This window comes from Pseudopodoces humilis, chromosome 21, assembly GCF_049639895.1.
Source record: "Pseudopodoces humilis isolate 2021_Gansu_Grassland_sample_001 chromosome 21, ASM4963989v1, whole genome shotgun sequence".
Classification (NCBI taxonomy): Eukaryota; Metazoa; Chordata; class Aves; order Passeriformes; family Paridae; genus Pseudopodoces; species Pseudopodoces humilis.
The window spans coordinates 2,659,334-2,684,945 of NC_142220.1; the positions used below are offsets into that span (position 1 = coordinate 2,659,334).

General features: G+C 50.9%; 1 protein-coding gene across 2 annotated transcripts; it reads right to left on the reverse strand.

Moving 5' to 3' along the window:
- Positions 1–48: 48 nt before the first annotated feature.
- Positions 49–24,615, reverse strand: AXIN2 (axin 2). 2 transcript variants are annotated; one of them, XM_088065526.1, is made up of 11 exons: positions 24,495–24,615; positions 22,534–23,464; positions 16,586–16,726; positions 11,428–11,530; positions 9,398–9,538; positions 8,750–9,246; positions 8,461–8,640; positions 7,958–8,176; positions 7,359–7,454; positions 5,886–6,053; positions 49–1,846 (listed from the first exon to the last, which is right to left on the reverse strand). In XM_088065526.1, exons 2-11 carry the CDS (start codon positions 23,355–23,357, stop codon positions 1,720–1,722), a joined length of 2,496 nt encoding a protein of 831 aa, XP_087921652.1. In that variant the 5' UTR covers positions 23,358–23,464; positions 24,495–24,615; the 3' UTR covers positions 49–1,719. The 2 variants fall into 2 exon arrangements, with proteins under 2 accessions (XP_087921652.1, XP_087921651.1); XM_088065525.1 differs by having other exon boundaries at positions 8,461–8,643.
- Positions 24,616–25,612: the final 997 nt, after the last annotated feature.

Genomic DNA, 25,612 nt, shown 5'->3' on the forward strand with positions numbered 1-25,612 from the left:
AAAAACCCCTTTTAGGGCATTAAGGGTGAAAAAAACATCAAGACAATATTAATTTGAAAAATATAAAATTTTAATAAAGGCTACATCTCTTAATTACAATAATTATTGTACCAAGTAATTTTTTTTTTTTTAAATGAAACTCTTTATAATGCATAATTTACAGTATAAGTAGAACAAAATGCCATGGCAAAAGTCATGAGTACAGGACTTGTAATAAAAGGCATAAAATATATTTATACATAAACCCCTTAAACAAGCAAGGGAAAGCTTGAACCCTGAATATAGGGCGACGCATGGTCTGTAACACCATGCAGGCACAGGTACTGTACTGATTAAATTTAAAAAACACTAGAGATAGTGTATTAATATTTCCACCATACATTTTCTACAATATATACAGACTTACACAAAGTAGCAATGGCAAACAGAACGCACAGATTAACTTAATCAACACAAAACCCAACTGTTGAAATGCAAGGTCTTTCTCGGGGAAGGGTTGTTCTGCCCCAAAAGAAAACCCCACCCCGCAGAGCTCCAGAGCCTTCACCCACATCTCCCACAGCCTGTGGGTGTTCAAGGCGAGGCAGAGAAAAAACCCCAACCAAAAAAAAAACCCCAACCAAACCCCACCACAGGCAGACTGACACGCTCCACGCCGAGCCGAGCGCGCCCCGTCGCAGCGACGCCTCCAAACACGAGTAGTGCTAACACTGAACAGCTAAAAACCTTCAGCTCTGTGGAACCCACACGGGCTTTTAACCTCCTGGCGTGCTAAATACGGACATGGGAATGGGATGGCTCCTTCTACAGCTCTCCCAGGCTCGGGGTTTTGTTCTACCTTGGGCAGCACTGAGAGCAGCAAAGCAAAAACCTCACCCCGCCGAAATCCATGGACAAAATGACCTGCTGTTGTTATATTGCATCTAAGTAGAGTTAATGCTTAAGACCTTTATTTCAAATTAGAGCAGCATAGATTAAAATGCACCGGTCTCTAGATGAATGGATTTTTATTTCGGCTTTTATTATTATTATTATTATTATTAATAATAATATTATTATTTCTTTAGAAAAGTTTTATCTTCACTTGGAGAAATACTGGGCATGACCTCACTCCTTCCCTCCTCCCCCTTCCAAAAAAAAGAAAAAAAAATCATCATGAATGCGCTCATCGCCAAACTCGTAAATTTTAGATAGTGGGGAAAAAACGTAAAAAAATAAAATAATCCTTCCTCCCCTCACCCCACATCCCAGCCCCTCTCTTCTCCATTGTTAAAGCAGCATATCCAAAAACTGGACTTAAGGGAAAACAGACTGTTCAATAAATATCAATAAGGATTACTGTTAAGGTAAGCTATACACAGTTTCTCTTAGTCCATAGATTTCAGATCCCCAGGAAATCATATATTATGTATGGAAGTCTCTCAAACACGGTCTGCATCTCCAATAGCCAACAGTGGTCATGTTTCTAATAAATAGTCCAGGGTTTTTATCATCTCAGTACCCAACTCATGAATAATAAATGCCATTTTTTTCCTCTAAGGCTAATTCTGCAAAGTCTTCGTAGACTTCACTTTTTTTTTTTTTCTTCATTGGTTCAAAACTTTTCCTTCAGAGTGTTGGTTTGGTTTTTTTTTTTTTATTTATTTCCTCTTCCCTTGTCATCACTACTGTTGTGTGTCCAAAGACTTTCCTAGGTTTTCTTGAGAAGCACAGATGCCATCAATCGATCCTTTCCACCTTCCCGAGGATCCTTCCTTCGTACATGGGCAGGATGGTTTCGTCCTCCCAAACCTCCTCAAACACCGCGCCGCAGTCGAACTCGTCGCTGGCCTTTTTGAAGTAGTATCTGTGGCAAAGGCAATTAAAACACAGGGTTTAAAAAAAAAAATATATATATAAATCAAAGGTAAAAAGGCGAAGGATGCTTTGCCGGTTCTTTTATAACCACAAACATTTCCAACTTCTCCCTCCTGAGGATGTTCCTCCAGGAACACCTCAGGGGTGCTCAGGTCTGGTGACTTGAAAGCATGCCCAGGGATGTGGTGGGATGGAAGGAGCAGGGCTGTGAATGCTCCTCAGGGGTGACAACAGCCTGTCCAGTGAGTAGATCACACACTCTGGCAGTGGGTATCCCCAGCCATAAAGAAAATTAGAAAGCGCGGTGCTTTCTGGTCAAATATCTCATTTAAAAATAAATAAATAGGATTTCAAAGCCAAGCATTCTTAAGGTTCCCCTCTCTCCCCACCTTATTTCTTTCATGTGTTTTCTTGTTTCAAAGCTGAAGCCCAACATTAAAATTAGCAACTGTTATTAAAAGGATGGATGAAAAGCAAACCATCCCAGTTTCCTGCAATGCAGGAGCTGAAACTCTGCGGTGTTCCCGCTGGAAAAAACATCCCAGACTTGGAACAGCCCCACTCCCGGCTCCAAGCTAAGGGACACAAACTCCTGCCTGGCTTCCCGAGGCTCAGGAGCATTCTGAGAGAGGCTGGTCCAGCCCCTGGGCCGTGACACGGGGAGGTCAAGTAGCAGTGTCCTGCATTCCTGCTCTTTTGCTCCGGGTCGTTAGATCATGAAGCCAACGCTCCAAGAGACAAAAAGCACCCCCACCCCTCCTGTGTCAAACAGTAAGGACCCCTCTATTATCCTGAATTAGACCGTTCAGCTTCTTGATTAAAGGTTCCTTTTATCCCGTTTGGAGCTTTCTTCCTTCTAAGGCTGCTTAATTGCATATGCACAAATGAAGGGCTTCCATTCAGAGGGGTAGCATTTAGGGAGTCTGTCCGTCTGCCGCCCAACACCTCCTTGGAGATGCCTGCTTTCCCTTGGAAAAGGCCTTTGCCATCTGATTGCCAGGGACGGAAAATATTCCAGCAGATGGATTACAAAGAAAAACATGTATGTATCTATAAAAAAAAATACATATTTTTTAAAAAAATTAACCCCTCCCCTGTAGTTTCCAGTCAACTTGGGTTGGCAGATGTTTGCCAGGGAGAAAGGGGTTTGTAATTATGATTTTCTTTAGGATGGCGAAGGACACCAAATGAAGCTCACTTTTACTGCTAAAACTGGAAGAGCCACAGCAGGGCCTTGGAATCTGACATTTTTATTTAGTGACTTGTTTTATGAGGCACTTCTGAAATAACCAGATTGCCCTGCAAATCTCTTTATTTTCAGGGATATCAAAATTATTTTGGTAGGGGGATAAAAGATGCCCTCGTTTCAGTCAAAGACATGAAACCACCTCTGATTAGCCCAGGTACAGTTAGGATGTATTTTTGTGAAGGCATTCCAAGCCAATTCCAATTCCAATTCCATGAATTAACACATGTTGCATCTTTAATGGCTCAGCGAGGAAAAAACATATTATTTGAGTCCTTCAGAGCCTGCACTCAGGGAAGTCAATGGCCCAGCTCCCACCAACTTCCATGCTGCAGGTCAAGGCCACAATTCCCCAGGACAGCAGCCTTGAAATAAATCCAAGAAACCCAAGGAAAGTTTGAATGAATTACAAAGAACTTTCCCTTCCCTCTCCCCTGTCCAGATAACAGCCACTCTTCCCAAGAACTTCCTCCCCAAGCCAAAGCCCTGGCTGTGTTTACAAAATTTTTATTTGAGAAAACACGCTATGACCTTTTACATAATTACAACCTTATTTCACAGAGAAACGAGGAAAAATAAGAAAAGGAGGAGGCAAAGCAAAAGGGAAAAAAAAAAAAATCCACCCGCACAACATCTTCAAACAAGTCACTCTGCTCTTATTTGCTCAGCAATGGGCTTTCCATTGAAACATATTTTATGTGGCAAGCTTTGCTCCTTTTTTTTTTTTTTCCTTTTTTTTTCTTTTTTTTTCAATTTTATTTTTTGGGACATCTGGCACCAATCGAGGCACACGGGCCTGGCCTTGCAGCTCCGTTTTGAACCGCTGCCATCCCCAGATTACCCGACACCACCCACTTTTTTCTGTGCATGTATGTTTGTTTTTTGTTAACGCCATCAGTATTAAATCACTGCTTAATTCTTTTTTTTTTAAATTTTTTTTTGGGGGGTGGGGGCTGTGGGGAAGCCAAGGCAGCGCTTCCCCGGCGGGGCTCTGGCATCGCGGGAGCCCGAGGTACCCGCCTCGCAAACTGATCCAATCAATAAAGAATTTGGAGAGTGGAGCATTTCTGCATGTCTTTGTGCATTAAATGAAAGGCAAGGGCTTCAAAGACATGCTTATTAAATGTGCCTTAAAAAGAAATCAATGCCAGATGTGACCAAAGCAGCCTAGTTAGTGCCTGCCCGTAACACACACGCTACTCCGGGCACTGCGGACCTCTCCCCTGAAGGTCACCCGCAGTTTCACTCAAAGTCCAGCCAAAAGTCAAAGCTTAGATCAAAATGATTCCCTGGAGGTACACACATTTGTGTAATTAGTTTCACCTTGTGTCTGTGCAAGATAAAATACTGGGCACGTACCCAAGTTCCTTTTATAAATTTCTGTATTGTCTTTACCCAGGTGTAAAGGGGTGAGATCTAAGCAAAACGTTGTTTCATCCTTGTCAGTCACTTAAAAACATTTTCTAAAGTAATTACAGTCCGACAAGGCACAAATAATTGCACCTGGAGGGGCTTTTGGGCCACAGAGTTTTTAGAAGCCTAGTCCTGCACTTGGGCATCACATGAAAAATGTCACAGAAAACCAACAAGTATTAAAAAAAGTTGGGTTTTTTTGGGGAGGATGGAACTACACAGCCACTGAGCAGTGGCAGAGCAGTGGTGAGGCCAAGGAGACTGCCTGCAAATGAGGAGCACCATGGGACAGGCTTTAGGGGCTGGAAAATGGCACAAGGGTGCCAGAAGCCCAGGGACTACCCTGCAGGGTGTCCAGGTTGGGTGCACTTGCAGGCTGGTGCCATCCAATGGCAGCTGGGTGGGCTGCAAAGATGGTTTGGAGAGGAACTGGAATATTTCAGCCCCACTGTGCAAGAGCCATGGAGAGATCCCAGCTTGGCATCCCCCAGCCTGACAGTGCCCAGGGCCACCCAGCCCTGGCCTGTACAGGTGGGCTTTCCACACCTTGAGAGAGGCCAGTGATGGGGCAGGGAGCTGGGAATTCCTTGTACCAAACCCAAAATGACCATCTGCAGGTTAAAAACACCAGCTGGAATGTCCCTCTCCTGTTCACCCTGCAGGAGCAGCGGCCAACAGAGAATCCCAAGAGTGCCCAGATCCACTGGGAAAGGGCAGCCAAAAAGAGCCAAGGTGAAGGTACTGCCACAGCTGAGCAGAGGCAGCAGCAAACTGGTTAAACTGGGAGATGGGAGCTAGAAACCAGACCAGCAGGGTTTGTTGGAGTTTCTGAGGAGGAACTGGGTATTGTTGGTGGAGCTCTCCCTGCAGGGCAGAGGTTTTTTTTTCCCTTCTAATGAAAAGGGAGTGAGCTCCATCTCCATGCCTCTCAGCAGCACCATCCCAGCCCCTCACTGACCCCACTTATGGCCACACTATTGCAAAAGAATAATCAAAAATTAAATTATTAAACAGCAGGCAAAGCAGGAGGCCAGCACCCAGGTGAACACTGACCCCAGTTTGGAATCTGAATCCCACTGCTCCATGCCTTTGCCACAAAGCCATCCCAGACTATCGAAGCTTTTTGGACAAGGGCTGGAGCACAGGTCCTAATGTAACTGGGAAAAGGCTGGGGAGGAAGGGAGGGGTGGCCCTGCAGCCAAGGCACCTCTCTCCATCTCCATGTTGCTCCTGCTTTGAGTGGGAGAGACTAAGAAGATCCACAGCCTCTGAAAATCCAAAGTGCCACTGCAGCAGCTCTACAAAATATCTGCTAATTCTTTTGACTTGCTGTAACACACTAAAGAACAACCAAATCACACATTCTTACCTGTAATTTCCCTTTTTGCTCAGCTGTTCTTTAAAGTGCCCAAGTGTCAGGCTCTGGGCCTTTAACATCCTCCTGTAGGGAATTTCTTCTCCGCAAAAAAAATAGGTGACAACCAGCTCACCAGACTGAGAGGTGTGAACAACTGGCAGTTTCTTTGGCTCTTTGTGACTGCAAAACAGAAAGCACACACAAAACCCTCTATTTTTCCATCTGAGAACAGGCTGTTTCACCTCACTCCAACCAGCAGTGGAGCTGGTGAATGCTGTCAGAAATATCCTGGGTGTGACCTGAAAATCAAATATTCCTGTGCTGCCTGGGAATTTATTGGGATGTGTTTGCACAGCCTTTTGCTGGATTTCCACAGTGGGAATCGTGGAATGGTTGGGATTGGAAGGGACCTTAAAGATCACCCAGTTTCAACCCTCTGCCACGGCAGGGACACCTTCCCCTGTCCCAGGACGCTCCAAGCCCTGTCCAGCCTGGCCTGGGGACACTTCCAGGGATCCAGGGGCAGCCCCAGCTGCTCTGGGCACCCTGTGCCTCCCCACCCTCACAGGGAACAATTCCTTCCTAATATCCAACCTAAATCCACCCTCCTTCAGCTTGAAGCCACTTCCCCTTGGGATCATGGCAGAGGGGAGCTGAGGGATGAAGGCTGGGCTCACCCTCCCCAGCAAACCCCAGGACTGCACCCCCAGGATTTTAAAAGCTTCCTCCTCATGCCCAAACCCTGCAACCACCAGGCCCCAAAGCAAAACCCTCTGCCAGATGCTTCACCTCAAGCACCCAGGTAACCTTGTTTTTCCCAGTGAGGATAAAATTAACTGGATTCTGTCCATTTGCACCCAAGCAACGCTTCTTAAAGAATAATTAAAACAATATTACCCAGCAAAATGGCAACACTCTAGTGAATACCATGCAGCCAAATCTACAACTGCTTCTGAGGCAATGTACACTTGGCATGTCAAAAGGTCACAAAGTGTTAGTCCGCAGTAATTTAGTCTTCCTAATTTGTTCTAAGTCTTTGTAGAGTGGTTTCAGAAAAAAAGCTGCTAGCAAAGACAGCTGGTGGACTTAAGGTCAACCAATTAAAAATGAAAGGCTCTAGTCAGGTGGCTCAGTCTGGACTTCAAACATTACTCATTGCTTAAGATGAAGAGGGTAAGAAAGAAAACTTTAATTATTTAGGCCATTTTAGACCTCTCTGTAGCAGATTTCTTGTTAAAAGAACCATCCTGTAATTAGACTAATCCAATCTTTGTCCACTTTACAGGAATGCAAGTTAAAAAGAGCCAGAGACAAGATTTGAAAATGTTTTGTTCTTTCTTTAAGAAGGATGTTTGAAAGATGAAATTTCAGATATAAGAATTTCCTCTCCTTTCAAAGTGCAATCCATTTAATGAAAATATAATTATTATATATATATATATATATATTTATTTCCCAATCCTTTTCTGCATGTGCAATACTCACTCTTCTGTCGTTAGACTTGCATTGCAGAAAGGGGAACTTCCCCCCTGAATGGCAGCGGAGTGGTTTCGGTCCCTCTGCTGATTTGAGGTTGAACATCTGAAGTGGGGAGGGGAAAAGCAAGTGGGGAAGAAGGAGAGGAGGAGGGGGAAAAAAAAAAAAAAAAAAAAAAAAGAGAGAAAGAACAACTTTAAGAAAAAAATTGTTGAAATACAATTCGTCTTAATTGAAGTCTCCTGTGGGTCGTTAAGTTCGCTCTTTGCATCAAGCCTCACATGTTGTAAACAATCAAAGGAAGAATTAAAAATGCTGTGGGCTAATTTATCCTTCCATACCCAAATGAACGATAACCAGTCCAATTCCCCACTTGCTATGTAGCTGGAGCCTGTCCCAGAGGAAAAGCGGGCAAATTACAGCCATCAAAAGAGTGGAAGTAATAGCCTCGGATTCCGACTGTTTGTGCCGGAGCATGGCGGGGCTGGAACAGGGAGGCTGTCACACGTCCCCATGGCTGTCCCCCTGCCTGGACGGGCAGGACACATCCACGTCCACCCTCAGCAAACCTCCCCCAGCCCCGTTTGTCCCCGGGACAAGGACGTTACCGTGGCTTCTGCGGCTTGGAGACCTCGGCCAGGCGGCGACACGCTTCCTCCAGCTGTGCCAGGGTGTTGGGTGGTGTCAGCGGGGGCATGGCGGGGTCCTGCACGAAGGGGTGCGCGGGCTGTGCCCCGCGGGGGTGGCTGCCTGTCCCCCACGGGTGGTGGCGGCCGGGGGCCCCCTTGGCGCAGTCGGAGCTGTAGGCCTTCTTTGTGCTTTGTGTGCTTGGGGAAGGGAAGAAGTCGGGTTAGAAAAGCTGGAAAATATGACTTTAATAGCAGCTCCTATTCTGCTCGCTCCCTCTCAAAAGTCTGTCATAACATGAAAGGAGGTTTATTGCCAAAAACATGACATTTTTGTGGTTTTTCTGGTTCTGCGGAACAGCTTTTATATTAAACCGGAGGAGCAAAGAGTCTCATTTGTTTTTAGCGATTGTAAAAATAGACAGCCCATGTAATATATAAATATTTACCGGGAGCGATATTGCTGTAGACAGCTGCGTATTTACCTATGGGTCTTGTGCTTATTTTGTCTCTCGCTCTCCAGCATCCACTGCCAGACGTTCTGCGCCCGATCCGCTTCTCCCCCCGGGAGCTGCACCCCACCGGGGCTGGGCAGCCCCCCGTCCCCGGCCACCGGGGCCACGCTGTCCGCTCCTCGGCCCGGCCTCTTCAGCAGCGTCCCCGTCCTGCTGGTGGCAACAAGGGACACGAGCCCACGGTCAGCCCCCGTCCCCACCAGCCCCACCGCAGCGGGATGACGGCTGATGGTTTGGGGTGGGTGATGCTGGCACTTACCCGAAGGGCTCCAGCGGAGAGAGAGGGGGGTCAGTGTTTTTGGGGTGGCCCTTGCACTTGGGGTAGCAGTAGTAGTCGCCGCCCGCCGGGCAGCAGCACTGCACCCGCTGCGCCGCCTCGGCCTCGATCTGCTCCTTGGTCTTGGGCACGGTGTGGTGGTGGATGTAGTGGTGGTGGACGTGCTTGGTGGTCTGCTTGGTGACGAAGCCCTTGCCCAGCAGGGCGCAGGCGGCCAGCGAGGCCGTGCCGGGCGGCAGCTTGCCCGTGGGCAGGCGGTCGGGCGAGCGGGCGCGGGGGCTGTGCCGGCCCACACCGGGCGATTGGCAGCCGGGGGTCTTCAGCACGCGGGAGAGGTGCTCGTCCAGGATGGCCTGGGGATCCTCCTCGTAGCTGCCCGAGGGCAGGAGCGACAGCGGGTGCTGGGGGTGCTGGGGGTTGGCCGTGTCCCGAGCGCTCTGCAGGCCGGCGGGGAGCTCGGCGCCCTCCTTCTCCTCGTCCTGCCAGACAAGGGATGGCAGGGAATGAACGGAAGGGGCCGGGAGCTGGCGAGGCGCTCGCCGGGGCATCCCCCCTGCCACCCCGTGGGCAGGGAACGGCCCCCTCCCGCCGGCCGGGTGGCACGCGGAGCTCTGGGAACGCTAATCCTACCTCCTTGATCTGCTGCAGCCTCTCCTCCAGACAGTCCATGGTCTCCTGCTCCTGCTTCAGCTTCTCCAGCCGGGAAATGAGCTCGGCGGCGAAGGCAGCTGGCTCCACCGGGGTCATCTCCTTGGGAAGCCGGTGGGTCCTCTACAAGGAGCGGGGACAGAAGGCACAAGGCAATGTTTAGCGGGCGGCGCGGGGCGCGGGCGCTTCGCCGCCGCGGCATCGCCGGCCCCGCTACGCTTGTTGTGTCTCCATGTTTGGATGAAAAGACGACCGCAACTAGGCATGGGCTGCTCTGGATTTTTATGAGCTAGTGCTGTGGCCTCATGGAGTGACATCCTCCCCACCAGCGTTTGCCTTCGGCAGGAGCAGTTGGTCGCACTCTGAGGAACCCCGCTTGTTCTCTCTGTAGTACAACCAGCCCATCAGTAGCTACTCTGAAGTAGAAAATCTTCAAAGACTGTTGTCAAACATCAAAAAAAATAACAAAACAAAAAAAAAAAAACCAACAAAAAACCTCTGAGGTGGGAGGGAGAGAGACTTTAACTAAAGGAATAAAGTGAGTATAAACAGAAAGGAGTTGGAAATTAAAAAAAATAAGATGGGGGAGAAAAAGGGAAAGGAGGGAAAAAAAAAAAAAAAAAAAAAAAAAAAAAAGAAGTCAAACGGTTGCAGATCAGAGAAGTGCTGGTAATTTATTTCCTGGCTACACACTGGGCACCTTTGAGGTAGTGTTGTCTCAACAGTGTCCTAGATCTCTCCCCCCCCCTCTCCATCTCTTTGTACAGAAAATGAAGAAAGCTGCTGCAGGCTAGCGGTGCTACACTGCTGAGCTTGGCTGCCTCAAGCAGATCTATCAAGGGAAAAAGGGAACATCTCCAAATCAAGTGCAGAATATAAAAAGGCAAAACGCGAATTTCTGCCAAAAGAAGCAAACATGGCAGGAAAAGGGGAGGAAAAGAGGAAAAAAAAAAAAAAAAAAGGAAAAAGAAACCACCCACTTGACTCTGCCCTCCCTCCTGCCATCCCCACACACCCCACTCCTCGCCCCCACTCTCCCTCTTTTTTCCCCCCACCCCAAAAGCAGAAAGCTGAACTGCCAACTCTTTCACATACTACCCACCAGATGAGGTGGGGCCTCTCTCCGGCAACCACTTAGCTCCAGAAATGATGTGAGGGTAGAAAAAGGCCACTCTGCTGGAAATTGTCACTCTTACACAAGCTGGCTCTATTCAGTCCCTGATCAAAGCACTGCCTTACAGAGAAAGTCGATTTGCACGCCCTGGGACAAAATAATCTAATTTACAAGCTCAGGCTATAGAACTTTCTTTAGGAAGGAAGGGGAAAAAAAAATACCAAAAAGAAAAACCGCATAAACCACCCCCCCACCTTCCACCAGAAATATCATCTATGACTTCTTGCTGCTTAAGACAGCAGAAAGAGGAATTTTAGCATATTAATCTCAAGACAAGATAAGTTTATACTTGTCTGTGTAAACAGTTTATTCACTGCAGGAATCGAGAGGCTGCAAGTCAAATGAATTAGCAAGTCAGCGAGTTAATTTTGAAGAGCAGGGCAGCACCGTGCATCGGATCCCCTCAAAGCCAGGCATGGATCTGCTGCCAATTCTCATTTTTGGGAGATCCTGCTCGCCCCCAGCTCACAGACAGACACCCAGCTCTCGCAGCGATGCGCACGAGGCCAAGGCCTGCTCGGCACTGTCAGGGTGGTGGCCAGAGCCAAGGCTCCCACTAGACCCAACTGGGACATCTCCAATTGGGATTTAACCACCAGGACAAATTCAGTGCCCCTGAAAATTCCCGGTTAGTAGCTGGTTTCAGGAAGAACCCAGACGTGACCGTGCCCAAGCAGGGCTCTGGAACGATGCTGGGAGCACGTGGCTCCTGCCCAACACCTGGCAGCACCCTGGGATGGAAATGCTCTCCTCCCCTGCTCCCTTCCCTCCACCGGTGCCTGTGCCCAGCCCATTTCCCACAGCCCACCCAGACCCTGCAGCTCCCTCCTGCACTCACCGGAAAATGAGGTAGAGAAACTTGACCGTTGGCCTTGACGCTCCGGTGCATTTCCCGCTGGAGCTGCTTCTTGCTCCCAATTCTGTACGGGGGGATCCCATCTCTGCACATGGAAGAGAGGCCACCGTCAGCTGGGGCTGTCCCCATGCTCTGAGACACTTCTCCATCCCCTCTGGAACCTCCCAGGCAGCCACAGGCCCTCGCTTCAGGATGTCACCTGAAGCCTCAAATATCTGGCGGTGTGGGAAGAGCCTGTGTCACCAAAGGATGCACATGGATGTGCAGTAATTAAGCAAAAGCTGAAGGCAACTCTACGTGGGCAGACATCCAAAGATCCCATCAGCTTCACTTCCAAGGCCCTTCCAACACCACGTTTCTGCTCCTGACCTTTAATTTTCGGTTCTTCCCCATCCAATTACTCTCTCCAGGACCACAGCGTTCCTCAAGCTCTGGAACGCCCCATGAACTGCTGGCACAGTGGAAATGAGGAGGAGGCTGAGGCTGGATGGCCATCCAGAGGCTGTTCCCCATCTCTATTCCCATTTAAGATCCAGGATGTTTCCCCTGCCCTAAGGCTGGCCAGTACAGGACACCTCGAGGCGTGAACATGGTCATGGCCTCTGCACAGGACACTGCTGCCCACAGCCACCCCAGCTCCTGCCAGGAAGCCACGAGGAGAGACCAGGCCAGGAGCTGAAGGCTCTCCAGTGGGAACAGCCCCCTGCACATCCCACTCCAGGCACCACAAGGCATCTTCACCCAGCCACACAAAGAATTACCCCAGTGAGGATGAAAGGGCCTTCCACAGACAGTGGGGCCAGCAGGAAGAGCATGCCTGGAGATCCTGAATGTCTAATTCCACCACTTCCCTCAGACTGCCTGAAGAACCTTGATCTCCGCTGCCATCCCTTTCATCCACCTGCCCCCACACCTGACTCATCTCCTGAGAGGAGAAAATAACTCCAGCCCAAGGAGGAGCAGACAGAGCTGGCCCCACGCTGCTGCCAGAGGAGCCAGCGTGGCACAGTGTCCCTGAGTGTCCCCTCCCATGGCCATGGGGATGGTGGGCACACAGCAGAACACCAGAGACACCGTGTCCCTCCCCTGGGGGAGGATGATCAGATGCCACCACTCAAAGCTCGAAGCAGGCGATGGCAGAGCTTTGTGAAGATCTTGGCTAAAGCCTTCAGTTGCCATTAATGAGCAAGACGAAGCTGCAAAGCCTGGACTGAAGGATCAGAACAATCCCATCTTAACAAACTTGGGAAAGTCTTTGTAATAAAAACGAGCATGCTGGGAGGCCCTTGATGCCACAAGATGAACACCTCCTCTAGACACAGTTTTGGAGCACATGTGACATGGAACATGAAAGGAGCTGATTGTCCCCATGTCCCCACTGCACAACACAGGGCTCCAGGAGCTTTCTGGAGGAGCAGCCCAGCACACAACAGCCAACACAGCCACTGGTGGCCACCAGGCACCTCCCCACTGCTCCCTGAAGCATTTCTGCTCCACAAACCCGTGGGGAAATGGGGCGTGGGGCACATGACATGTCTTAGCTTTGGGGGAGGATGGGGGAAAAGCAAATCTAAGGTGAAGACAGAACCACCTGTACCTTCAGAGATGTGTTTGTTAACTGGGGCTTCCCGAGGCAGGGGTCTCTTAGGGAAGACCTTCAGCACAGGGAATGCCCAGTGAAACAGGCATTTCAAAGGTAAGTGAAAATGAACCCATGGGATGAATCCCATTAACACATTCCGTGGAAAAGGAGGTGTCCTCTGTCCATGGAGCCCAAGAGGCCAGCTGGGGAGGAGCAGGGAAGCAGCTGAGGGGTTGTTTGTCCACCACGAGGACAGGGACCAGGGAGCCCTGCAGCCCTCCTGCATTCCCCACCTCCCTCCAGCCCTGCAAGCACGAGATGCTGTCCCCAGCCCCTCTGTGTGGCACACATCTCCTTGTGGGGTATCCCCAAGTTCCCAGCTCCACAGGGATCATCTCTGCCCAAAGGGACAGTCCTGGGACAGGTTCCTCGCTTTTAAGATTTGCCCTCATTCAGGTTGAAACAAGAACTGCTCCTTCCCCCTAAAATCCCTCTGGTTACAGCAGAGAGCCCCACATCAAACCTCCAGCTCCCTGCTTCCACAGCCCTGCCTCGTCAGAAGAGTTCTGCAACTTGTAACAACATGCAGAATTAAAGAAAAAAAAAAAAAAAAGAATTAAAAAAACCCAGAGGTATTTCTGTGGGATGGGAAGGCTGTAGAGCAGCTTGGGAAAGTCAGCCTGGGGAATGGGAAGGGACCTTAGCAGCCACTTTGCTGAGTGCTGTCTAAACCCTTTCCTAGAAAACAGGGGGGAAAGGGACAAGGCCAGGGTTGAAGGGGTGACCAAGGAGTGACCCCTGACTGCAAGAGGGACAGATGGACGGAGCTGGAGCCACCTGCAAGAGATACGGGGGGCAGGGGGGAACCCTGATGCAGCAGCAGAGCCCCCAAGCAGGGGGGATTTCACCTCTGAAATGGAAGAGCTGACCTTGGCCTGAGGTTTTGGGGCAGGCCAAGGGTTAACCCCAGCTCTCCAGGTGCCACCTCTCCCCCTGCTCCAACAGCCAACATTTGCACTCACTTTCCTGGCTACTAAAAGCTGCCGCTGAAGAGCTGCAGAGTTGAGGCACTAAATAGTAGAGTTTAATTATAAACATTTCAGCTAACCAGGCTGGGGCTAAGCCAATCTGTTTCTGGGGGAAACACTAGTTTGAAGTCTTCTACCCAGTCAGCTGCCATTTAAGCTGAGCCAATTATCTTAGCCTTTTGACTCAGATGTGCCTGACCTAACCTGAATGTAGTTTTACTGCTGCTTTGAAATATCAGACTCATGCGCATATGCATTCACTCCCATCTTCATTTGGCAACGGCTCTGAAACAAGCCTCTGATCTTGCCAACATCAAAAGCCTGGTTTGTAAGATAAGGTAATATTTGAAGTTTGCTCAGCAGCATTCCCCTGTGTCCAAAGTAAATCCATAAATAAGATATAAGCAAATAAAAAAAAAATCCCCTTTCCTCACCCCCCCCCACCAATCAAGAAATGGAAATAGAAATTTGCATGATGCTTTGTGGCTACTACAAAATATATAGGGACAGACTGATCCCTGGCTTCTGGAATAAAATAAAGAAGGCAGATTATGCATTATTTGGAGATTTCTCCTCATCCCAGTGCAGTTCAGACTTAGATTTGTTAAAAAAAACCAACAAACTCCAAACTCACTTTACTGCTATGTCTGACAGACTTTTCCAGAACAAGTTTTTCCTCTTCAGTCGATACCAATACGAGCCAAAAGACCTAATTTGCATTGGCACTGCTGGAACAGAACGAGGCCCCCGTTCCAGGGGCCAGAACCCGACAGGCTGAGCACCTGGGCTCAGCTCTGTGCCCCCGACACCTCAGCTCAGCCAGTGCCAGCTGTTCTACAGAGGTGCTGGCAGCAGCCCTGCTCCTCTGCAAAGCAAGTTTTACATCAGCCTGAACTCCAAGGCCAGCCTCCAGCAGCAGCAGCTCTCCCCTGGCAGCCCCAAGGCCGGAGCGTGGCGCGGGGGCTCGGCCGCCCGAGCTCTCCCTGTGCCACCCCCGGGCTCCCCAGCCTGGAGCTGTGGGCAGTTTAATCAGCCAAGCTTCCCCAAACTCTCACAGCCTGCGCGGGCCATTGTTACGGCAGGAAAAAACAGGCAGCTCCTTTCAGGCGCTGCTTTATGGGGAGCTCCTATTCACTTGTTCAAGCAAATTTCAAAGCGGGCTGCTGCCCTCTCATCCCCGCTAAGCTCCCCTGGACTAACAATGGGCTGAAAGCGATTCAGTTAAGCCTTTCATCCACCATGCACTTTATTTCTCACTCAGTGCTCTCATCTGTATAAGGCCTACAATTGGCATTGCTGTGAAGAGAGGGTATAATCCTAGCCCTGTGAATCCCAAGTGACCCTACACTGGTCCAGAAATGACTAACCCAATGAATGCTCTGTTGACACATGATCACATACAACCAGAGCCAGTAAGAAGAAATAAAGAAGTCACCCTATGATTCAGCTCTTTTATTTAATGCCAATATTGTTCAATAAGGGAATCTGCTGGGACAACAAACTATTTTTTTCCGTAATATCGGTTCAAAACACACATGTGTGTTAAAAAAAAAAAATAAAATAAAAAAGGGCTTTTTGTTTATGCATCGAGGATTTTTGGTAAATCCTGTTTTCCGTTGTGCATCTTCACGCATGTTGATTTCAAAAACCAGGCATTAAAATCTCTCTGAGGAGCACACAGGGACCACTGGACACGTCTGACACAGACACTGGGGAAGTTTCAAGATGAAAAACCAGCAAGGCAGCACTCTGCTTGCAGGTGGGCCCTTCTAGAGCACTTAAGTGAAAATCATGAAATACAAAATCTGCCTTTTGCTCAGCTGAAGAAAATGGTCCTCAGGAGCACTAAGTGAGCCTGACTGTCCCCTCTACAGAAACAAAAGCACCATTTCTGTCCTGCTGGGGAAAGCAAACTGACAGTCCATCTGAGGAGTCCACACTCCTCAGCAGCCAGGAGAAGACAGATCCTGCAATTCCTAGGTTCAGCCACAGCATCTTCTCTCATGCCTGTATGCTGCTGAAACACCCACACCTGATCCATGCAGCTCCATCCAAATGGCCCTTTGAAGACTGCCCCAGCCACACTAGATGAGCAGCTATTTGCCCCTTCAGGTCACTGGCCCTATTACTGTACATTCTGACATTAACGACAAACGTTAATTACAGAAAGTACTTCCTACAGGAAGTAATCTCCTCTTTGATGACTGATAACTACTTAAGGAAGCCTGGCCTTAAGACAAAGGCTCAGGGAGATTCATTTGCTCCTTGGGTTAGTCAGGCAGCACCATGGGCCAGGGCAGAACATGTTTGCTCAGCTGCAGTTGCAAAACGGCAAGAGAGGGATTCATTATTTCCCTGCATCCCATACCTGCGGCGACGGCGCGAGAGAGGGAGAGAGAGGCTGCCGTGCCCTGGCTGGGGCACACACCCCCTTTGGGTCGAGCAGGGTGATGCCCATCCCTCCCCTAAGCCCCACGGGGCTGATTTAGAGGTGTCCCACCCCAAACTGTGGCCAGCACCAGGTACTCACACGCTGCTGTCGGTCATGGACATGGAGTCATCCGTCAGGGCATCGCTGGAGATTTCGCTGTCGTTGGCGCTGGTGGCCGGCGCGAAGACATAGCCCGAGTTCACGTGGTAGGGGTTAACAGGGTCGTTCCTCTTGAAGGACCTGGCACAGAACAGCAATCCAGTTACCACACAGTCCTGGCCTTCGTGGCAGCACCATCCTCGTGGGAACCACGTTCATCATGGCCCAACCTCTTCAGAACCAACCAACCATCTGCTGCTCAGACCTCAGCCAGCACACTGCCCAAACCAGGACACTCGGACTAAACGCACCCAGAGCACAACTTGAAAGACTTTGAGCATCTTCTAAAGTGCTCTAGAAAATCCCAGGAAGTGCCTCTGCATCCTTGGATACCCCGAAAAACTCAAGTCCTTAAGGTTTGATGCTGCACTGCTGAGGTCAGCAGGAGTTTTGCTGTTGGCACCCACAGGTAGAAGTCCAAGAAGTTCACATCTCGAGTCCCACTGAAAGTCACGAGGAACCAGCCACCAATGCTTAGTTCTACTGTGAAGACAAGGGTTGGGATCCCCTTGGAAACACGAGTTATTGGTATCTCTGTTGCCTGAACCAGGAGAACTTCCTGGAACTACACAAGGCAGGGCTGAGATCTGCTGCCCCAGGCTTGGCCTCCCAAAGACGGATGCCACCTTCCTGGCACTATAAAAACACACAACAAAAAGGCCCAGCTTTTAGGAGAACTTCCTGATGGGTTTTTTTTTGCGTAGAGTTGGGCGGGGAAGAGAAGGATGGATGGGGGACGTAAGGAGAGGCCAGCACGTTGTATTAATGGGCACGTGAATTACTGACCCCAACAGCTCTGGGTTACCCAGAAAAGCCAACCCAAAGCCCAGCCTGGATGTTTGAGCTGAGCACCCAGGAGCAGGTCAGTGAAGAATTCATGGGCAGTCACATGGGCTGTGATGGAGCAGGGCCAGGTCACCATGGCAGGGTCACTGCACGGCGGGGCCTGAGGGCATCCCCCTGCCCACTGCCTCCAGCACTCCAACTTCCCAGCCAGGACCAATATACAGATCCTGGCAGGTGATAAGGGGATTATGCAGGGAGGTTTGGAAGCCGAATGTTAAGGTGCACATTTTGTTCCTCTTCCAGGGCAAGATGGGGTTGTTAAGCTTCTGCCTTTGTATATCAAAGCAAAAGGCCTTGTCATCTGATAAGGACTGCTGATTTTAATAATTAGGGCCACTTACCCAGGACTTGGGGGCCTAAGGAATGTGCCAGCAGGCTCGGCAGCTTTTTTTTAATGGGCTTTCCATCTCCCGCCCCCCTGGGGCTGGAGGGACCAGATGGGCTCAAGTGACAGCAACATCCTCCCACCGCCCCGCTCTCAGTCTCCATCCTCATCCCTGTGCCCCCATCACCCCGTCCCTCCTCCCCCAGCACCAAAAGCAGGAGCCTCAGCGAGGCTAAAGTTTGTAAAAAATAAGGGGAAGGAGAAAAAAAAAAAAATTGAAAAAAGGAGGGGGAAGGCTGGTGGGGAAGATGGGCCTCTCTGGTATGAGCAGCGTGGGGCTGGCTGCAGGCAGGTATTCAGCCCAGCCAGAGCTGCATTCCTTTCCAAGGAGGCCAAGGCATTTCTGATGGGGAGATCAGGATGTTAAAAAATATATATATCTGGGAAGAAGAAGAAGGGAAAAAAAACAGATAGTAAGGAATGCCACAGGAAAGAAGTTAAATCTTCAAAGATAAATTAATTCCACATGTGGGTGAAAGCAAAGTTATCCTGCTGCTACTACAAGAAAGTCCCTCTAAAAACCATGGAGTCTTCTGCTCCAGGTCAGAGGGATGTGCAGTCCCAGAGACCCTTCCTAGAGCCCTGGTGGGATTTTGGATAAAGGTGTAAGGGATGCTGCTCTTCCCACAACTTGATTTGAAACCATCTCGGCTCCTGAGAGCGCATCTGAGGACCACAAAGGCTCAGGATGCTCTGAGAGGCTCAGGGGTGTGGGTGCTCCCCAGACAGGAGCAGCACCTTGCTGGGAGGTGTCTGTCACCCCTGTCACAGCCAAGGGCTGGATCTGGCTCCTCTGGCAGGAGGATTCCTGCAGAGGCTGAGCTGGGGGCGGAGGCAGCAGGTCCGTGTGGGTATGGCACAGGGAGAGGGAGGTGTGTCCAAACATATAATTAGAGAAAGTGGCCGGAACTAACTCATCTTCCCAGCAGTGCTGCAGCATCATTCACCTACCAACACCTCGTGGACAAAAAAAATAATAACCCCTAAAGCTGACATATATTTCAAGTCCTCATCCCACATCCAACAGTGCCCCACAGAAATTTCCCCATCCTTTCCAAAAACCAGTGGGGGCCGTTTTGCTACCTTTAACATTTTTTTAATTTTTTTTCCTTTTCCCCCCTTTTTAATTTGACCACCTTACTCCAGTAATTGCAGCCAGATGCATCAAGTTGCCTGCGAGGGTTTTAAATTCCAGGGAAAGCGGTGGTCTCCTGCCACAGATGCTGCACACACAAACACAGCCCAGCTCCAAACTCAACATGCAAAGTGTTTTCAGCTGTCAGGTAGCAGTTGCTCTGGAGCTTCAAGGAGAATGTCTGATGTCTCTCAGCCTATTCTTATCTTGATGCGATGACACACAGCATGTAACGCTCCCCCTCTCTCTGCTATGTTAGGCAATGGCCATATCAGAGGTATTATAATGCCCTGAAAATTTCAGGGGGGCTCCAGGTCATATCCCCTGTTAGAAGAGTGAAGTTTGGGTGTGGGGGGTGTTTTTTTATTGTCAGATTGCTTTTAGAAATAAAAGCACTTGGGCAAGTCAAACCACAGGCTTATACAGAGAGAGAAAAACTGTACAAGGAGCAGTTGGAGGCAGCACTGAATCTCATTAAGTATTTTCTTGGGACAAACATCACTGGGCAACCATGGGTTTGAAAACATTAAAAAAAAAAAACAAGGCAAAAAAAACCACACATGCACAAACCTGAAAAAAAGTATATTTTAACACAACTATGTAAATCACAGCTTCCATGCTCTAACTGTAGAACAGTGCTTGCAGCATAGCTTTACAATGGCATCATTTACTTCAATAATTGAAGCCAAACTTGGTTCCAATAACTTCACACACAAGGAGCTGCACCAGCGGGTCCTTTCAAAGGCCAGGAAGCACGGGGAGCCGGCAGAAGGCCATCTGCAAGCCCCAGCCTTCCCCCAGCAAGGCCAGTCCCACTGATGTTGGAGCCTAATGGGAGGCAGATGAGTCCACCTTGGGCTGAACAAGCCCACGTTGCCCCGGCGGCACAGCAAAGGAAGAGGCGCTCGCTGTGTACACAAAGTCGTGCGTGATAAATTTAGAAGCGCGTATAAATAATAGCTGGAATTCCTGGAGCATGGGGCCAGGTCCAGCACAGCAGCGTGGGGAGGCCAGTTTTAACCACACCACAGCCCAGAGGGGAGAGGAGTCGCCCGGGAGGACAAGAGGGAGGTCCTGATTTTAAAATATTCCCTGTATTAGGGCTCCAAATACACAGCCAGCAGTTTGCTCCCCAGCCAGCTGCAAACTCTGTGTTTTCACTTGACTTCTCCTGTTCCTGTCCGTCACCGGCGCTGGGGCCAAGCAAAGTCTTTCAGCTTGTCCGTTTGCTGCGGTCTCCCGTGGGTTTGCCGTGGGTTTGCCGTGGGTTTGGCCGTGACCCCGTGCCCTGGGGTTCCCAGGTGCTCTCCCCTGCACACACCAGGCTGGCCCCACACCGCTGCGCTCCCACCGTCAGGTGGGCTCAGCCCGGGGCTCGCGCCTTTCGCCGGGATAATCACATCGAAACCCACGGGAGCCTGCACGGCCCTTCAAAACCAGAGCACACTGAGCAGAAATTCCTTAATTCCAACACACACATGAGGGAGGTGTGGTTTGGCCACTCACCAGGAAAGACTTTGTGCGAGCTTCAGCTCCAATCCTAGCCGCGATCCTAAACGCTGAGTGATGAGAGATAACCCATCCATATGCTCATCAGCTTCGAGCACATGCACGCACAAGTGGCTTCACAAACGGGAGGAACTGAGCAGCATCTCAGCTTGACCTCCCTTCTCTTTGCATTGAGATCTCTTGGCCCCATGGAGAGCAAAAGCTCCTGGAAATTCAACAGAAGGTGATCAAAGCAAAACGCACTACCTAATGTCCTAGGAGGGTAGATCTGACATGTGAGGAGCAAGCTGCATTAATCCCTGGACAAAAAAAGAAAAGAAAAGAGGGGGGGAATAAAAAAAGAACAGGAAAAAAAGCCCAGCACTAATCAGGCAAGCAGCCACGGCGCTGCAAGAGCTCTCCTGGACAAGGCACATGTGGGTTTAGCACGGCCTGCAGCTCTGGTAGAACATACAGCCAAGCCCTTCCAGCTCTGAATCCCAACAAAGGCTCAGAGATAAAAGCATCAAACATCCCCCTCCTGGAAAGCCAGCGAAGGGCAGCAGTTCAAACCAAGTTCTGGAGAACAGCAGATGCTCAGGCAGAACCGCTCAGGCACGAGATGAGGATCCCAAAGCCCAAGCCCTCCACGGAGCAGCTGCCAGCGCTGTCCCCCCACAGCCCCCCGGCAGGAGGGGTCCGGAGATGGAGCATCCCTTCTGTCCCCACTCCAGCACCTCCATCCCGCCGGGCCGGCAGCACAGCCTCCGGCACCGGGAGAGCCCCAGAGAGGCTCTGGAGCATCCTCCGGGGTACGGGGGACCCTGCCAGCATCCCCCGACACAGCTGGAAGCTCTCCGGGGGCAGGAGAGGAGCGCTCCAGCAAAGCCTCCCCGGGAGAAGCCTGATGCCCTTTGATGTCCATGAATCACAGACACACTCTCAAAATTCCTGTAAACGACATGTCAAACACTCACCATACCAACCCCCAGGCTGCCGGGCCGGCGGAGGAGAGCGCACATCTGCAGCAGAGCCCTCTCCTCTCAGCCCTGATTCAACAATCCACATTTATGGCAAGGGTGGGGAGAGGAAAGAATACATTTTCAGAGGATTATACAACTCATCATTTGCTCATCAGAGTCTCTCGTTCCCATCCCCCCCATGCACTTGGAGATGGGCTCTACTTTCCTCACCCTCACACCGCTGTACCACCATTTCCAACAAAAGAGAAGGGTCTGGCACTGCAGATGCACCCCGGGACCAGGGCACAGGGACACCCTGTCACTGCCCACATCCCTGTGGAGACAACCACCTCCTAACGAGGTCAACCCTGAGCTCACGGCCAACACCAAAGCACCTTCCAAAAGATCTATTATGCCACACCTGGAATGCCTCTACCACCTCAAACACTCCAATTTTAGGTATCCTCCTGTATGCACTGGCTCAAAGCCACCCTAGATGGCTCTGACATGACACCAACACCCCGCGCCACGGAGAAGCTGCACATCACACACACACACAGAGTCAAAATAAAAGCAGATTCTGCCCAAGTTGCAGAGTTTGATGCAGTCAGTGCACACATTTCCTCTTCCACAACCGCACAATTGCTTCCCACATAACCAACATGGTTAAACACCGGTTGATGGTGGAGTTGGGGAACTGGTAGGTTTCATTATTCATGTGTCTCTATGATCCACTCCACTACTGCTCTTAATAGGTTTGAAAGTTGAACCAATAATTAACGTATGTCCGGAGGACATAGTTGCTATGAAGTTTTTGATCTATAAAAGAACTGAAAGAGCCAATAGGTCTTCAGAGCACAGGATCCTGTTTTCTTCTGTAGAGGGGAGGAAAAACCCCACACTCAGACAACACCCCACAAATTCCAGTGTCTGGAGGTGTGGGGAAGCAGCTGTGCTGCCAGCCCTCCAGGAAGCCCTGCCTCCCCTCGATTCCCACCCCAACAACCTTCTGAAAAGCACTCTCAAAGTCCTTAAAGTTAAAACAAAGCACAATTTCCAGGGGTTCCCTTACCTGTATCCGTTCTCGATCGTTTCCGTGGCTCTGACATTCGCTGTAACCCTCAACGTCTTGCTGGATAGTCCAACTACTGAAGGCAAGATTTTGTTTTTAAAGTCTGCACAGCTCCATTCCTCTTCTTCATTCAAGGTCGGGAGATAACCACAGACAACTTTTAAGCTCCCCAGTCCATTGGTGTTCATGTAAGCGGGATTCTCTCCTCCACTCCGTACATATTCGAGGTATATATCAGAAGTTAAAAACATCTGGTAAGCATTTTCCTCCATCACAGTCTGAATCTCAGTCTGTGCCTGATCAAACATGATGGAATCTATCTGCTGCTTCTTGATGCTGTCCCTTATGTAGGTCTTGGTAGCAGGTTTGAGCTGCTTGGAGACGATGCTGTTGTTCTCGATGTACCTTTTGTAAATAGCTTTGGCTACTCGTAAAGTTTTGGTATCCTTAAGGTCCATCTGCCTGAAGCCATTGCAGGCAAACCAGAAGTCTAAGGTATCCACACATTTTTCCCTTTCCAGAAAGGTCCGAAAAAGATAGGCACCATCTTGATCTCCCAACAGGGAATGCAAGGATTTGGTCCATCTGGCCAGAGGGGAGTCTGGGGACGCGCTGCCCTCCGGCTCCCCGAGCCCGTTCTCATTCCTCCGCGGGGCAGGAGGCACCGGCATGGCCTTGAAGCTTTGGCTTTTGGGGAGAAACGAGCTGCCGAGTTGCGGGCATGGTGCTTCTCCTTCCTCCCCCGGGACAGGGGGTCGGGGGGCGTCTTCCCTGAAGCTGCTGCTGGGGTCTGGGAGGTGGGCGAGGACCACGGCGCTGCTCATGGCTCCGGAGCTCGCTGGGGAGAGGGGCTCCCAGTTGTTTCAGGAGCTGCCTTGTGCCTCTGCCTGCCTCTGCCTGGAGTCAGCAGGGGATCCTTGGAGCCTCCTCTCTGCAAAGGGGAAGGGAAAAAAAAAAAAAAAAGAAAAAAAAAAAAAGGGGGGGGAAAGAAAAAAGGAGTATTGATCTAATCAAAACCAGATCCTCCCAACATCAAAGGCAAAAAGTAAACAGGCTTTTCAACTCCTCACAGTCAAAAAAAAAAAAAAAAAAAAAAAAGGAAGAAAGAAAAGGGGAGAGAGAGAGAGGGAGGGAGGCAGGGCAAGGGAGCGCGGCTCTATCGCCAGCCCGATCGCGACTATCAGATCCGCTCCGCTGAACTCCCGGCGCACTTTTAGCGGGGCCGGGGCCGGCGCGGGGGTGTCAGCGCAGCCCCCCCGCAGCCCTCGGCAGCTCGGGGCGTCCCTGCCCCGGCATCTGGTTTCCATTTGCCCCTCACCCCAGCCCCGCTCCCCCGCCCCGCGGGTGTCCCGTGTGTCCCCCCTCCGCCAGAAGCGATTTTGGGGCGCTTCTTTGCGGGAACCGGGCTGGAGCAGGGATCCCCTCCTTCCCAAAAAAGCACCCCCGGGGCTGGGTTAAGGCGAAGCGGTCGTACCTGGGCGCTGCGGGGCATCCCGGGCCCCCCGCATCCCCCCTGGAGCCGAGGACAGCAACCCCGGCTCCGAAAAAGAGGCAATAAATGGGAATGGGGGGTCGGAGGTGGGCAGCCCCCAGCCCCGGGCTTCCCGCCGTGCAAAATAATAATAATAATAATAATGATAATAAAAACCTGCTCCAGAAATGGCGACGGGCTGGGAGGAGGGAGGTCGGAGGGGGAGGAAAGGGGGGGAAAAAAGTCCGGAGCGACTTGGAGGCTCCGAGCCGCGAGCAACAGCCGAGCCCCGGCGGGCACGGGCAGCGCGGAGGCTCCGCGCCCGCGGAGGGCGGCAGCGCGGGCACCCCTCCACAAGGATATCGGGGAAAAAAAAAATATATAAAAATTTAAGAAAATAACTGAAATTAGGAGGGGGGGAAAAAAAAAAAAAAAATCCGTATCTGGAGCAGAAGAAGCGGCGGCCGCCGCCCCCGAAGTTGCCACTCACCGCCGAGCCGGAGCTCGCTGCGCGCCCGCGGCCCCGCCGCTCCCCGCCGCCGGCAGCGCGCAGGCTGCACCCGCTCCCCCCGCCGGCCTTCCTCCTCCTCCTCCTCCTCGCCTTCCTCCTCCTCCTCCTCCTCCTCCTCTCCTCCCCGGCGGTGCAACCGCATCGGAGAGCATCGGGAAAGAGGGGGGTAAAGGGAGGGGGGGGGGGGGGGCTGCGAGGGAAGGAGCCCACTGCGATCCGCGCCTCCCTCCTCTCCCTCCCTCCCCTGGTTATTTATTTTATTTATTTTAAATACAAAAGCGCAGGTCCCGCCCCCCCCCCTCCCTCCGCCCCCCGCCCCGGGCTCCCCCCGCAGCATCAAAGCGCAGCCCGGCCGAGCGGTCCTGCAAGGGCGGTAGCGCACTAAGGGAAAAAAAAAAAAAAAAAAAAGAAAAAAAAAAGAAAAAGAGGTGAAAACAGTCCCCAAAGAATTTTAAAAATTAAAAAGAGAGAGAAGGAGAAGCCGGGGAGCACCCTCTGCTCCTCCCGGTGCTCCCACACCCGGGGCATCCCCGCTGCGAGTCGTGCTCGGGGGCGGCTTCAGCGCGGGCGGGGACGGGAGGAGGAGTGCACAGATCAGCGCTGCTGAGGAAAATTAAATTATTATATTTTTTTGGGGGGGGGACAGGATTTATTTTTTTCTCCCTTCTCGCGGCATCCCGCGGCGGCTACAGAGTTGCCAGGACCTTATCAAAGGGAAGCGATCGCTGCCGCCGCTCCGCCGCCTTAAAGGCGCAGGCGCCCCTTTTCCTGCACCGCCCCGCGCATCCCCCGCGCATCCTCCGCGCATCCCCCGGGCATCCTCCGCGCTTCCTCCGCGCATCCTCCGCGCATCCCCCGCGCATCCCCCGAGCATCCTCCGCGCATCCCCCGAGCATCCTCCGCGCATCCTCCGCGCATCCTCCGCGCATCCTCCGCGCATCCCCCGAGCATCCCCCGAGCCCTTCCCCAGCCCTGCAGGGCAGAGGCTACTCCCCGGCATTAAAAACTTTGCTAAAAGTTTTCATGTCGGGGAGAAAACTGGGCTGGTCTCCGTGTTATTATTATTATTTTATATGTATATATATTTTATGTATATA